This window comes from Lolium rigidum, chromosome 3 (assembly GCF_022539505.1).
Source record: "Lolium rigidum isolate FL_2022 chromosome 3, APGP_CSIRO_Lrig_0.1, whole genome shotgun sequence".
NCBI lineage: Eukaryota > Viridiplantae > Streptophyta > Magnoliopsida > Poales > Poaceae > Lolium > Lolium rigidum.
Window position 1 is genome coordinate 86,878,330 of NC_061510.1, and position 16,297 is coordinate 86,894,626.

The window sequence follows — 16,297 nt, forward strand, 5'->3', positions numbered from 1 at the left end:
TACACTATGCATGAGGCTTGTAACTTGTAAGATATAATTTACACGATACATATGCTTTATTACTACCGTTGACAAAATTGTTTCATGTTTTCAAAACCAAAGCTCTAGCACAAATATAGCAATCGATGCTTTCCTCTTTGAAGGACCTTTATTTTACTTTTATGTTGAGTCAGTTCATCTATTTCTCTCCACCTCAAGAAGCAAACACTTGTGTGAACTGTGCATTGATTCCTACATACTTGCATATTGCACTTGTTATATTACTTTACATTGACACTATCCATGAGATATACATGTTATAAGTTGAAAGCAACCGCTGAAACTTAATCTTCCTTTGTGTTGCTTCAATACCTTTACTTTGATTTATTGCTTTATGAGTTAACTCTTATGCATGACTTATTGATGCTTGTCTTGAAAGTACTATTCATGAAAAGTCTTTGCTTTATGATTCATTTGTTTACTCATGTCATTACCATTGTTTTGATCGCTGCATTCATTACATATGCTTACAATAGTATGATCAAGGTTATGATGGCATGTCACTCCGGAAATTATCTTTGTTATCGTTTACTCGCTCGGGACGAGCAGGAACTAAGCTTAGGGATGCTGATACGTCTCCGACGTATCGATAATTTCTTATGTTCCATGCCACATTATTGATGATATCTACATGTTTTATACACGGTATATGTCATATTTATGCGTTTTCCGGAACTAACCTATTGACGAGATACCGAAGTGCCGGTTCTCGTTTTCTCGCTATTTTTGGTTTCGGAAATCCTAGTAAGGAAATATTCTCGGAATTGGACGAAATCAACGCCAAGGGGCCTATTTTTACACGAAGCTTCCAGAAGACCGGAGGACTTACGAAGTGGGGCCACGAGGTGGCCAGACACCAGGGCGGCGCGGCCTGGGCCTTGGCCGCGCCGGCCTGTCGTGTGGGGCCCTCATGTGGCCCCCTGACCTGCCCTTCCGCCTACTTAAGGTCTCCGTCGCGAAAACCCTACCACGTTGGACGAAAAAGCCACGGTACGAGAAACCTTCCAGAGCCGCGCCATCGCGAAGCCAAGATCTGGGGGACAGGAGTCTCTGTTCCGGCACGCCGCCGGGGCGGGGAAGTGCCCCCGGAAGGCTTCTCCATCGACACCACCGCCATCTTCATCAACGCTGCTGTCTCCCATGAGGAGGGATTAGTTCTCCATCGAGGCTCGGGGCTGCACCGGTAGCTATGTGGTTCATCTCTCTCCTATGTACTTCAATACAATAATCTCATGAGCTGCCTTACATGATTGAGATTCATATGATGATGCTTGTAATCTAGATGTCGTTATGCTAGTCAAGTGAATTTTACTTATGTGATCTCCAGAGACTCCTTGTCCCACGTGTGTAAAGGTGACGAGTGTGTGCACGAGTGTGGGTCTCTTAGGCTATATTTCACGAATACTTATTCACTGTTATGAATGGCATAGTGAAGTGCTTATTTATATCTCTTTATGATTGCAATGTGTTTTGTATCACAATTTATCCATGTGTTACTCTAGTGATGTTATTAAAGTAGTTTTATTCCTCCTGCACGGTGCAATGGTGACAGTGTGTGCATCCGTGTTAGTACTTGGCGTATGCTATGATCATGATCTCTTGTAGATTGTGAAATTAACTATTGCTATGATAGTATTGATGTGATCTATTCCTCCTACATAGTGTGAAGGTGACGAGTGTGCATGCTGTGTCGGTACTTGGTTTAGTCGTGTCGATCTTTCATGCACTCTAAGGTTATTTAAATATGAACATTGAATTGTGGAGCTTGTTAACTCCGGCATTGAGGGTTCGTGTAATCCTACGCAATGTGTTCATCATCCAACAAAAGAGTGTATGTAGCACATATGAGAAAGAGTTATTTATTATGCGATCAATGTTGAGAGTGTCCACTAGTGAAAGTATAATCCCTAGGCCTTGTTCCTAAATATCGCTATCGCTGCTTGTTTACTATTTCTATGCGTTACACTATCGCTACCATATTACCACCATCAACTACACGCCAGACAAGCTATTTTCACGGCACCGTTGCTACTGCTCATACTTATTTATACCACCTGTATTTCACTATCTCTTCGCTGAACTAGTGCACCTATTAGGTGTGTTGGGGACACAAGAGACTTCTTGCTTTGTGGTTGCGGGGTTGCATGAGAGGGATATCTTTGACCTCTTCCTCCCTGAGATCGATAAACCTTGGGTGATCCACTTAAGGGAAACTTGCTTCTGTTCTACAAACCTCTGCTCTTGGAGGCCCAACACTGTCTACAAGAATAGAAGCTCCCGTAGACATCACCCCTATTTAAACGAAAAGTCATTTTAGATCCTGGGCATCAGTGCTCTCACCGTATTAAAAAATCGAAAATTATATTTATGTGTTTAAAAAAATTATGTAACAAAATTCTACAAGTACCTAATGATGTATCCCACTAACGTATAAAATCTCAATTTCAAATGTTTTGTTTTCTGATCTATACAAAAATGACAAAATCTGATTTCTTTTTGTAGATTTGAATCACTATACTCAGATCTATGTATTTGTTATTTTTGTGCAGCCTAAAATACACATTATTTTCAGTTAAAACTTTACACGATTGTGGGAAACTATACCGGCTACATTATGATTTATTTTCATTTTTTTCTAAAACTTAGAAATATGATTTTTAATTTATTTTTTGAAGTGAGATCACTGGTGCTCATGTGCACCAAATCTCTGTCCCTATTTAAAACCCTTTTCATGCACCAGATTTTTGGTGCTCATAACTTTTTATGGAGTATCGTGGAACACATAAGGCCAAGGTGACGATGTTCTCAAAAAAAAAAAAAAAAAAGGCCTAGGTGACGATGACAAGTGTGGCCTTGCCTGCATGGCTGCCAATGATGCCAACCCCACCATCACATGTTTCCAGGAAACAAATTAAAACTCTTCTCCCTGGGATCTCGTAAACCGATAATTCTAGACTACAGACAATTTGGCTTACGGATACTTGTACAGATCGACGTGCTGTGAATTTGTTAGCTGAGTTTTGATTTTCCCCTTAAATCACGAGCCACGTTCTGATTTTGCACCCGGCTTGATGCTGTCCGTATGAAATTTCCGTAATAAAAGTTTTGTACTCCGTAGGTGTAACATTACTCTGTATCGCCTCGTCACGGGAAAGAGATCGCGATCGATAAACTAAAAGCTGATCCGTTCATACGTGGCGTTCCGGCTGCCACGGTCGGTCGTTCTCGGTCAGGTGCTGGAAAGTTTTACTACTACCTTTCCAGACGAGGTGCTGGAAAGTTGTGGGCGAGGAAATTCCATGGGGCGTCGGTGTCTGCATATCATCGCACCAGCAGCATGGTTTGGGAATAAAAGGGTTTCCTCCCGCGATCTCGACCAGGGTGTGATTGTCGTTCCTTTTGTCTTCCTGGTGGTTGTGATCCGACAATCGGTACAGCCATAGATGCACGACCATCAAAGGATTAACGATAGTACGACACCCACAGCACACCTGGTGTCATTTAGTTACACGTGGACCCATATTAGCTGTTGGATCCGATTTCATGTTTGTGGTTAAGCTGACGGGGATAATTTACATTCCAATAGTCACTTGACCGTGACCAAACCGTGTTTGCGAGGTGGGACAGAAATCATACTACACTTTATCAGGAAAAACGTTTGCGACTAAAGTACCTTACATGTTTTTTTAGTATATATTAGAAGTACTTTACAGAATCAAAGATGTGCTTGATTGCAGTCTCAGAGTTCACACGTATATCGGGCCCTCTTTGATTACGTATATCCTAAAAGTGTTCTAAAAAAATCTATAAAAACTTTACCCGCTTTATTGTCTTTTATCTAAAAATAATACTCTAAGGTTTCAAATCAAATCCATAAAAAGTCCTCTAAAATGCATTGTGTAACCTAGATAATTCATACTAGCTAGGTTCTACCCATCTAGACACCTCTTTCGATCGTACGAACTAGAAAACTTAGAAACAAGAAATATGTGTTGAGGTGTGATGTACTAAGGATTCGTTCATATTCCAAAACAGGGAAATGATTTTCGAAGCGATGCAATTGGATGATTCACGTGAATGAAGCGAGTACTAGTATTGGTAATATTCCTCCAAATGGACCTACTGGCATCTACGAACAGCTTAAATGTTATTAAACGTGAAGAGAAGATATTTGCTTTCACCTTCACTGAGGAATGTCTCTCCAGGATAAGGGTTTCCGAGGAGAGGACGAGATATTTTGGCGCGCAGATTGCTTGGACGTACGTGTCAAATCAGACATCAAATACTGGGGAGAATAACTTGTTAGATCGCAATCAATCAGAAAAAACCAAGGTCCCTGAAAACAATAATTGAACCACAGCAATCGACCTTGCTATTTTTGGGACAACTCGGTTCAGTTTACCATTCCCGCGTTTCTTTGACTGCTAGAGTATATTGTAGGAGTAGTTTGTCGATTGCTCTGTTGTTAGGGCAATCCGAACACGGTCACGGACGGACGGCCGCCTACTTGGACCGACGGCCGAGTTATTTTAGGACCCTGTTGCTAAGAAGGGTGCTAATGGGTAGAGAGATAGATACCAGGCAACCGCGTACCATTAGCACGGAATCTCCCAAGCAGTTTCGACGACCATACTGAAACTATAAGCGCCGTTCAGGAACCAATGCAGAAGTTCACTCGCTGACACGCGACTGACTACTCTCATCTCATCCCCTTCTTCTCCATCGTCAGCTCGCGTGTTGCTTTCAAAGAGACGAAACGGGTAGGGAAAGATAGCCAAAACAGCTGCCTTGGAATCCACCATCCCCCGCCTCGTTCTGACCGGAAGTTCCTTGGTGTCGGTCCTGGCAGCTCGTCGGCCGGCGTGGCACAGACGACCAGTTTAGGCCTACAATTCGGGGAGGCTCTACGCAATTTTGCTAGGCTTCTGTCTGCCATTTTGAGCTCGAATTGTCTGTGACCACATGGAGAGAGGGATGGGGGAGGGTCTCAAGGCTATGCTGGCGAAGCCGATCAAGCTCGCCGACCAGGTGGCCAAGCAAGCGGGCTCCGGCCAGTGCTTCCGCCCCGAGTGCAAGGACCTGCGCGCGCGCGCCGAGAAGCTCGCCGAGGTGCTGCGGCAGGCGGCGCGGGCCGACCTGTACGAGCGCCCCGCCGAGCGCATCGTGAACGGCACCATGCAGGCGCTCGCCAAGGCCGGCGCCATGGCCAAACGCTGCTTCGACAGCCACTCCCGCCTCCGCCGCTTCCTCAGCTTCAACCCCGTCTCCGGCTTCCCGCGCACCCTCGCGCTGCTCGACACCGCCGTCGAGGACGTCGCCTGGCTCATCCGCATCTCCTCCCCGCGCGCCGACGCCGTTGACGGCGACGACGACGACCTGCGCGGCATGCCCAACATCGCGCAGAACGACCCCATACTCTTCCTCATCTGGGACCACATCGCGCGCCTCCACACCGGCAGCCTCGCCGTGCGCGCCGACTCCGCCTCCACCCTCGCCTCCCTCGCCCGCGACAACCCGCACTTCGCCAAGCTCATCGTCGAGGAGGACGGCGTCGTGCCGCTCGTCAGGCTGCTCAAGGAAGGCTCCGACGACGGCCAGGAGGCTGCCGCCACGGCGCTCGGCCTCCTCGGCCGCGACGACGCCAGCGTCGACAGGCTTATCCACGCCGGGGTCTGCGCCGTCTACGCCGCCACGTTGAAGGAGCCGCCCATGCGCGTGCAGGCCGCCGTCGCCGAGGCCATCGCGTCGCTCGCCAGCCACAGCAAGATATGCCAGGACCTCTTCGCGCAGACCAACTCCGTCGTCCGCCACCTCGTCAGCCACCTCGCCGCTGGCACCATCCAGGAACACAGCAGGTACTCTGTCGCTGGAAGCAGCAGCAGGAGCACGGGCACGGCAACCCCGCCGCCGGAGCCCATGAGGTCGCTTCACTCTGTTGTGCTCGCCAGCACGCCCAGCATGCTTCCAGGAACCTCTACTTACTCTGCCAACGAACCGCCGGAAGCCTCGAATGCCGCCCAGCAGCCAGCGCGCAACAACCAGATGCAGTCCGCGGCTGCCGGCAGGACTACGACGACGAACCGAGTCACGGCTCCACCACCCACCAGGCCCCAGCTGAGCTCAAACGGTTCGAGCGGCCGTGGATCGCGCGAGGCAGAGGACCCGGCCACGAAGGCGCGCATGAAGGCCATGGCGGCCAAGGCTCTGTGGAAGCTCGCCCACGGCCATCCGGGAGTCTGCAAGAACATCACGGAATCCCGCGCGCTCCTCTGCTTCGCCAGGCTGCTCGAGAAGGGCGACGGCGGCGCGGGCACGCACCTGCAGTTCTACTCCGCAATGGCGATCATGGAGATCACCCGCGTCGCCGAGCACAACCTCCCGCTGCGCCAGTCCGCGTTCAAGCCCAGCTCCCCGCCCGCCAAGGCCGTCGCCGAGCAGCTGCTCTGCATCGTGCGCAACGGGGAGCACGACGACGACGACCTGCTGCTCCCGTGCATCACCGCCCTCGGCTGCCTGTCGCGCACCTTCACCGCCAGCGAGACCCGCGTGATCGGCCCGCTCGTGCGGCTGCTCGACGACCGCGAGCCGCCGGTCACCAAGGAGGCTATCGTCGCGCTCACCAAGTTCGCCTGCAACGAGAACCACCTGCACGTCACCCACTCCAAGGCCATCGTCGACCACGGCGGCGCGCGGCACCTCGTCCAGCTCGTCTACCTCGGAGACCAGCTGCAGGTCGAGGCGCTCATTCTGCTCTGCTACGTCGCGCTGCATGTCCCGGAGAGCGAGGAGCTCGCGCAGGCCGGGGTGCTCGCCGTGCTCCTCTGGGCGTCCAAGCAGGCGCAGCTGGTGCAGGACCTGCGCGTCGACCCGCTGCTGTCCAAAGCCAAGGGTCGGCTGGATCTCTTCCAGTCAAGGGGCTCCATCATCTAGCTACGTGAACTGGATTTAGTTCATTGTTCTTTTCTGATTCAAGATTTATCCCGATTGTTCTTCGCTGATTCCAACAGTACTCGTTGGTAGAGTGTACATTACACGCTTATGTTTGTTTTCAAGGATATGTAAATGCAGTAGAGACTTGTTCATGTACCATTTATGCACATCAATTTTGTATGCACAAAGCTAGACATGGAGAAGGAAGTGCTTGTTCATATGAAATGATATCTGACCAACAATATGAGGTAGCGACTTGTCACTTATTTATTCAGAGTACAAGCTTTTTCAGACACATATCTGGATTGACTTGACTTGGTGTCACCTGACTCAACTTTATTCCTAACTTTGTTTGTTTTGTTCACTGGTACCATCATAGCTAACACTATATTGCGGAGGCTAAGTGTGTACATGGAATTTATCTTGGTGATCTTTTGGGAGTTCGAAATGTCGTCGCCCCGCGGACATATTTATCCGCGCGTTCGTTTGCGTCTGGGTGGGTGATCCATTTTTTATTTTGCAAACATATTTAAAAAGCATAGAAACTACTACATATAAACTATACAAGTAGAAACCTAGACTACTTGCTGCCCGACGGCCCGGCCCCGTCGTTGCATCCCTCCCTCGTCTGCTTCTCCGCTGCCTGCCGTGCGGCCACTATGGCTCGGTGCGCCGCCGTGTCCTCTACCAGGCACTGCCGTAGCGTCGCGTTCGCGGCGTCGTTCTTGAGCGTCTTGAAGGACTCGACTAACACCCTTTGCCCCGTCGCCTTCTCCTCGGGGGTAGGCGCATAAGGGTCGTCGGAGGACCATGAGATGTCGAAGGCGTCCTCCTCTGCGGCTGCGGCGGCCGCCACCCTGCGGCATTCCATCTCGGCATCGAACGCTGCGTGGCCCGTCCGCTCCTCCTCTGCTCCTTTCTCCACGTCAGCTAGGAACTTGGCGTTCCTGACCGGGTCGAGGAGGTCGCCTGTGCTGTCGTCGTCATCGAACTCCTCATCGGAGCTCAAGGCCGGGGGAGGTGGAGTAGAAGGTGGAGTCACGGCAGCCTGGCCGCGGCTGGCGCTGCTCATGGTGGCTACGGTGGAGGTTGAGCGGCAGCGGCGCTACGGTGGAGGTTGTGCGGCGGCTAGGGTTAGTGTGGGAGGACATGAGATGCGCGCGCCCCTGTTTATATAGGCCAGAGGCAGGTGACGGCCTCGGCACGCGTGGCATCGCCATTACTTCGTGCGTAGAGTTAGGCGACGGCCGCGCACCACGCGAGGCGTCGCCATTAATGTCACACAGACTGCTGAAGCGATGCCTCGGCCCTAGATTTGGCACCGCTGAGAAGATGCATCTAGTCTGGGTCACTACCAAGTGGGCCCGACGAAACAGCCGTCAGACGCGAGCGGACACTTCGCGTGTTGATACGTCTTCGACGTATCGATAATTTCTTATGTTCCATGCCACATTATTGATGATATCTACATGTTTTATGCATACTTTATGTCATTATTATGCGTTTTCCGGAACTAACCTATTGACGAGATGCCGAAGTGCCAGTTCTCGTTTTCTGCTGTTTTTGGTTTCGTAAATCCTAGCAAGGAAATATTCTCGAAATTGGACGAAATCAACGCTCGTGGTCCTATTTTTCCACGAAGCTTCCGAAGTCCGAAGGGGAAACGAAGTGGGGCCACGAGGTGGGGACACGATAGGGCGGCGCGGCCCAAGCCCCGGCTGCGTCGGCCTAGTGTGTGGCCCCACCAGGACTCCACCGACCTTGCCCTTCCGCCTACTTAAAGTCTCTCGTCGCGAAAACCCTACCACGTTCGACGAAACCGGAGAAAACCTTCCGGAGCCGCCGCCAACGCGAAGCCAAGATCCGTGGGACAGGAGTCTCTGTTCCGGCACGCCGCCGGGACGGGGAAGTGCCCCGGAAGGCTTCTCCATCGACACCACCGCCATCTTCATCAACGCTGCTGTCTCCCATGAGGAGGGAGTAGTTCCGCATCGAGGCTCGGGGCTGTACCGGTAGCTATGTGGTTAATCTCTCTCCTATGTGCTTCAATACAATAATCTCATGAGCTGCCCTACATGATTGAGATTCATATGATGATGCTTGTAATCTAGATGTCATTATGCTAGTCAAGTGGGTTTTACTTATGTGATCTCCGGAGACTCCTTGTCCCACATGTGTAAAGGTGACAAGTGTGTGCACCGTGTGGGTCTCTTAGGCTATATTTCACAGAATACTTATTCACTGTTATGAATGGCATAGTGAAGTGCTTATTTATATCCCTTTATGATTGCAATGTGTTTTGTATTACAATTTATCTGCGTGCTACTCTAGTGATGTTATTAAAGTAGTTTATTCCTCTTGCACGGTATAATGGTGACAGTGTGTGCATCGTGTAGTACTTGTGTTATCACCCGATTTTGGCCAAATCAGGAGGTAGGCCGTGATCAGGATGGGCTTGGAAGATTACACGTGGAAGATCTCTAAAGCGGCCTGGCACGGAGAATTTGGGCTAGATTGCCCGTGTATCTTTAATTATAGTAGATTATATTTAGATTGAAAGTTAGAGTTTATCTCGTGCACGGTTTAGTGCACGCCCACATTAGGAAGTCCCCTGGACTATAAATATGTACCTAGGGTTTATGGAATAAACAACAACACAACGTTCACCCCAAAACAAACCAATCTCGGCGCATCGCCAACTCCTTCGTCTCGAGGGTTTCAATCGGGTAGCGACATGCTGCCTAGATCGCATCTTGCGATCTAGGCAGCACAAGCTTCCACGTTGTTCATGCGTTGCCCGTACTGAAGCGTCTTTGATGGCGGGCAACGTAGTTATCATAGATGTGTTAGGGTTAGCATTGTTCTTCGTATAAACATGCTTACGTAGTGCAACCCTTGCATATCTAGCCGTCCTCATGCCTATCTCCGGCATGGGGGCGGCACCCTGCTTGTTCATCGTTTAGTAGATCTGATCCGTTACGATTGCTCCTTGCCCCGCAAGGATTAGTTTAATATCCGCAATAGTTAGGCCCTACAAAGGGGGAGGATCCAGTGGCGCGTAGGGTGGCGTTCGCAAGTCCTAAACAGGATGTTCCGTGGATCAACTACATTGTCGGTTCTTTGGCCTTGTTTAGGATCGGCTTATGAGCACCGTGCGTGGCCGCGAGGCCCAACCTGGAGTAGGATGATCCGATTATGCGGTGAAAACCCTAAATCGTCGTAGATCTCATTAGCTTTATCTTGATCAAGCAGGATCACCAAGTATTCGTGCACCCCGCACGGATCATGGGTGGATCGGCTCTTTGAGCCGATTCACGAGATAACTCTGAGAGCCGATCGAGGCTCGTATTTAACGTTTACGTGTATGCCATGCGGGAACTAAGCGAGGCATTCCCCATCACCTTCCCGACCAGGTATAGGTCAGGTGGCACGCCCTTGCACTTCGCATCGCCGCGTGTGACCGAGAAGAGCATTGCGGGCCGTCGCTCGGAGGGGTCTCAGCCAGCCGCAGCTCTAGGCTCTTCCCGGCTCTACTAGTGCTGATCGTCGCTGCCCGACGGTGGGTTTTGGCGGTCAACACATTCCGGCACGCCCGGTGGGACAATCACATCAACCACATCGCCATCTACATCCGAGATGGCGACGGACGGCACGCCGGTCACCTACGAGGAGCTGCTCGCCGAGCTCAAGAAGAAACATGACGAGATCAAGGCCACCCTCGAAGCCGACCTCATCGGCTCTTTTCGGAGAACCCGTACCCATGGCATCGGATGGAAGGGATTCTCACCACAAGGTGCACTCGATGGGATAGATCTCTCTCGCCCCGTCGGAGGAACGCACCATGGCCCCGCGGCGAGGAGATTAACTACTTGGTGGCTCACTCGCTACACCGCCACTGCGAAAACTTGGTCAACGTGTTGGAGCGTCTCGCTCGCGCGTGATCCGAGAGATCATGAGCCACCGGTACTCGCCGTCCGGACCAGCTCTCGGGACGCACCAAGGAGAGTTGCCACTCCAGTCCCGTCCACCGCTGCCATATGCGTTGGCAGCACCAGCTGAAGTGCCGGCTACACCGGCATTCGTCGTCTACAAGATCGGTGGTGACCCTAATGACTACCGAGTTCTTGGTTGAGGCGCCTAAGGAGATCCCTCAAGGATACGCGTGCACGTATGTGCCGATTGTGGCAACCGGGCACTCTCGAACCAGGCCACAACGTCGGGGACTCCGGCGCAAACGGGAGGAACGTCGGCGACGAGCTTGAGAAGCGAGACGTGGCCAGCTAAGTACGCCACCCCGACGAAACTCCCGAGCCCGGCTCCTGCGGTTGGCTCGTAGCCGGAAAAGCAAACATGGCTGGCTAAGTACGCCACCCCGGCGAATCTTCGGAACGCATCTCCTGCAGCCAGACACGGCGGATCGGATCGGTACCATGCCGAGAGACCAGTTCGGCATTATGCCGAAAAGGAGGGCAATCGGCTATTCCAAGCCGTACCCGATGAATACGAGATGATCCCGCTGCCACCTAAATATCGGCTCCCCGACTTCTCCAAATTCGGTGGATCGGATGGCTCCAGCTCCATCGAGCACATCGGCCGATATTTGGCGCAACTAGGACCGGCTTCGGTGTCGGATCAACTACGCGTGAGGCTCTTTTCACGGTCCCTCACGGGATCGGCTTTTGGATGGTATACCTCTTTGCCGGCAAACTCCATCCGATCTTGGAAGCAATTGGAAGAACGAGTTCCACATGCAATATCATTCGAAGCTTCCGATTCTAGCATTGCCGATCTAGCACAACTACGTCGAAGCGCGGAGAAACGGTGACAGAGTACATCCAGCGCTTCGGGAACCTTAGGAACCGATGTTATTCGGTTCGTATAACTGAAAAGGAAGCGATCGAGTTGGCGATAGCTGGCCTTGCAACACAGCTCAAGGACATGGCCTCCCAAGCGAGATTATCCCTCGGCGGCGCACATGGTTCGAAACTATCGGCATATGAACAGCGCCACCCGGACTCTGTACCAAGACAAGTTCAAGCGTGCGATAGTCATGGTCGATACGAGAGGAAAGTGAAGTGCTCGCGGGAGACCAAGAAGTAACGATGGCTGAGTGGACTCGGGGAGGAACCCCGTGTCCCGCAAATGGGTAAAGCCACCGGGGCCGCCCGGGGGATTTGATTTCGACGTGACCAAGAGCGAACAAATCTTCGACCTCCTACTCAAGGAGAAACAGATTGACGATTCCTGAAGGTCTCAAGTTCCCCACGGCGCAAGAGCTAAACGGAAAGCCGTACTTGTAAATTCCACAATTCGCTTTCCCATGCCACCAACGACTGCGAGGTGTGGCGTCAACACATCCAAGCGGCGATAGAGAAGGGCGTTTAATTTTCAACCGAGTACGCCATGAAGGTAGACACCCAGCCCTTCCCCGCCGTTAACATGGTAGAAGCCATCTACCCCGAGGGCTGCCGGCCAGGTCCCACGTTCAGCATCAACATGGTAGGACACCGGGAACCACTGCGGCAAAGATGGAGATGAGGGCAGCTGCTCTCATAGCAAAGATACGGAGGAGGCCGCTCCACGCGATCGGCTCCATCATGATGGCAAGCGCTACGTCACGGAGGGAGAAGTGAAGAATATAAGATATCAACGACCTCTCTGCGACCACCTCCTCAACAAATATGTGAGTCGGTATGACCAACGCCGACGGTCCAACTATGATGATGAAGGAGATCGTTTGGCTAGAGAAGCCGGAAGACATCGTCGGCGGGATCGCGATGAGGAGGAGCACGAGCGCCGTGCCACGGAAGCATCAAGGGAGCAAGAGGACAACGCCGGGCATTGGGACTGCCCTTTCTTCGGACACTTGCTGGGATTCGGGAATGAGCCGATTGCCCACAATCGGCAATTGCCCGAATGCAACCGAAAAAGAAGGGGGCAGCCAACGTGTCCGTGTTCGAGCGCCTAGGGCCTCTCCCGCCACAAAGCAAACGCGCTGAGTCACCTCGTTGGGCCGATCTTGAGGATTTAGAAGACGAGGGAGAAGTGGAAGAAGATAGGTACCACCGGCCAAGGTGGTGCCCTGACGGACTCAGCCGTTCCCAAAAGCGCAGGGTTCAGCGATTGCGCGGCCTAGAGGAAGCCGAGAGGTTGTACCTGCATACGCTAAGGAAGGCACGGCCTGATCTGGCTGCAAAGGTCCAGCGAACCCTGGATGAAGAGGGTCGTCCACGAAAAATGGAGTGGCGCCTAAACAGAGGAAAGCCGATGATGAGACATCGGCTGGCACAAACATGGTACTCGTCTTGCCGACGAGCTGTAGCGCTCCACGACTCCACGGAGCACTCAAGGTGGACGACGAGCAAGCGCATCAAGTCGAGAAGTCGGGTTGGTTTTATCCAGCCCTGACCAAGTAGCAAGATCAAACCAATGAGCAAACCGTGCAGAGGCTGATCCTTGTGATCGGCCCCAAAAAATTTATGGAGGAACATTACAAAATCTTCATCGCGGAACCTTCATCGAACAAGCAATGTGGAGGCCGATTCCGAGCAATCGGCCAAAATTATCCTCTCGCACATATTCTGTTTGTGTTCAGCAACGAGCCATCGGGCGGCAGCCACGTCGGCGAAGAAAGTCAGCATGAATCTTTACGAAGCCGACGTGCAAGTGCGGTGCCCGACTAACCATGAAAGCCGATATCTGCAGTCATTTGGCAGATTCGGCTCGGGGGGCATATAGTCAGATGAACCCATGCAGATAAACATGTGCACCTATGCAGATAAACATGTGCAGACATGTGTGCAGAGGAACATTGGGGGCCGATTGAGAAAAATCGGCCAAATAAAAAAAAAAATTTCGCAAGAAGCGAAGCCGATGCGCAGTCATCGACTTTAGTACGGTTGCACGGGGCCAAAACCCACCGGCGGCCTACGGCTACGCGCTCAACGACTTATGCATCCTTGCCGGTATTCTTGCCCTGACGGAGGCTCGGGGGCAGCTCGCCTTAAAAGTTCTTTAGAAAGCCGATTTTGATGGAATCGGCTGATTACTGCATTACGATTCGGAGGCCGATGGTGACACATGTGGTTGATTACGACTGTCCTCGCCTTGATGAAGACTCGGGGGGCAACGGACTACATGGAGATCAGGAAAGGAGGAAAGGGACTAGATTCTCGGAATGGCCGATGAGTAGTCATCGGCTAAGGTACTGCGAAGAATTATGATCAGACACCAAGTCGCAGCCTGAAATTGAGAAGTTCCTGGCCTACGAGCTAATCGACATGAGAGTTCGGCTTCATGAGTGTCCAAAGGAAAAGAAATCCGATACATTACTATCGGTCTTCGCATGACGAGCGGAAGGAGTGAAATTGGAGCAATTGAAAGATGAATCAAAAGAACAATTTCATTAATTCAGAGGAGCGACTTTACAAGAAAGAGCCGATGGCTCTCAAAAGAGGGATCTAGTGCCTAGTGCACTGCTACTACTAGACCTATTCTACTAGTCGTCGCTATCCTCGTCATCACCGCCGTCGATGTCGTCGGCGCTGCTCCCAGGGAGTTCCTCGTCGCTGCTGCCCCAGCCCGTGGCCGGAGCCTCTTCCTCCTCGTCATCATCATCGTCCTCGCTGTCCGCCCAGGAGCGGAAGCGCTTGGTTGGCGGGTACCCGGCGGAAGAGGAAGATTCATCTTCCTCCTCCTCTTCTTCTTCTTCGTCGTCATCTTCATCCTCGCTGTCCGCCCACATGCGGGAGCGCTTCTGCGGCGGGAGCTTGGCGGAGGGGAAGGCCTTGGCCTTCGCTGCTTCCCCTTCTTTCTTCTCATTGTCGGAGGAGAGGGGTTCACCTCGGAATGAGGCTTGTCCTCGTTCTTCTTCTTCGGCGAGGAGTGGGGGAAGAGGTTTGAGAAAGAAGAGGAAGAGGAAGACATTGCTACGAGGGAAGAGGGTTTTTTGGGTGCCGATGGCTGGAACAGAGGAAGGGGATGAAGAAGGCTAGTCGATCGGCATAGTTAAATAATGATAAGCCTGGTGGAAATTTATTGTCATTACAGTTTCCAAGGAGATGACGCCAGAGCTATCGAATTTTGCAGAGAAGCTGAGAAGACGGGGCATAATGATAACGGATACTGCAACAGCTCTACTCTGCCACGACATGACCCGACGAAGGAAAGCGTAATGATTTTGGAAATGTCATTTCCAAAACCAGGGGGGCATGTGTTATCGCCCGATTTTGGCCAAATCAGGAGGTAGGCCGTGATCAGGATGGGCTTGGAAGATTACACGTGGAAGATCTCTAAAGCGGCCTGGCACGGAGAATTTGGGCTAGATTGCCCGTGTATCTTTAATTATAGTAGATTATATTTAGATTGAAAGTTAGAGTTTATCTCGTGCACGGTTTAGTGCACGCCCACATTAGGAAGTCCCCTGGACTATAAATATGTACCTAGGGTTTATGGAATAAACAACAACACAACGTTCACCCCAAAACAAACCAATCTCGGCGCATCGCCAACTCCTTCGTCTCGAGGGTTTCAATCAGGTAAGCGACATGCTGCCTAGATCGCATCTTGCGATCTAGGCAGCACAAGCTCCACGTTGTTCATGCGTTGCCCGTACTGAAGCGTCTTTGATGGCGGGCAACGTAGTTATCATAGATGTGTTAGGGTTAGCATTGTTCTTCGTATAAACATGCTTACGTAGTGCAACCCTTGCATATCTAGCCGTCCTCATGCCTATCTCGGGCATGGGGGCGGCACCTGCTTGTTCATCGTTTAGTAGATCCGATCCGTTACGATTGCTCCTTGCTCTGCAAGGATTAGTTTAATATCTGCAATAGTTAGGCCCTACAAAGGGGGAGGATCCGGTGGCGCGTAGGGTGGCGTTCGCAAGTCCTAAACGGGATGTTCCGTGGATCAACTACATTGTTGGTTCTTTGGCCTTGTTTAGGATCGGCTTATGAGCACCGTGCGTGGCCGCGAGGCCCAACTCGGAGTAGGATGATCCGATTATGCGGTGAAAACCCTAAATCGTCGTAGATCTCATTAGCTTTATCTTGATCAAGCGGGATCACCAAGTATTCGTGCACCCCGCACGGATCATGGGTGGATCGGCTCTTTGAGCCGATTCACGGGATAACTTGAGAGCCGATCGAGGCTCGTATTTAACGTTTACGTGTATGCCATGCGGGAACTAAGCGAGGCATTCCCCATCACCTTCTCGACCAGGTATAGGTCGGGTGGCACGCCCTTGCACTTCGCATCGCCGCGTGTGACCGGAAAGAGCATTGCGGGCCGTCGCTCGGAGGGGTCTCGGCCAGCCGCGGCTCTAGGC

At 51.6% G+C, this 16,297-nt stretch overlaps 1 protein-coding gene across 1 annotated transcript; it reads left to right on the forward strand.

Annotated features, from left to right (window-relative positions):
• The first annotated feature begins 4,679 nt into the window (after positions 1-4,679).
• LOC124697312 lies at positions 4,680-7,050 on the forward strand. Its single transcript, XM_047229921.1, has one exon. The coding sequence runs from the start codon at positions 5,002-5,004 to the stop codon at positions 6,967-6,969; it is 1,968 nt and encodes a 655-aa protein (XP_047085877.1). The 5' UTR covers positions 4,680-5,001; the 3' UTR covers positions 6,970-7,050.
• The last annotated feature ends 9,247 nt before the right edge of the window (positions 7,051-16,297 follow it).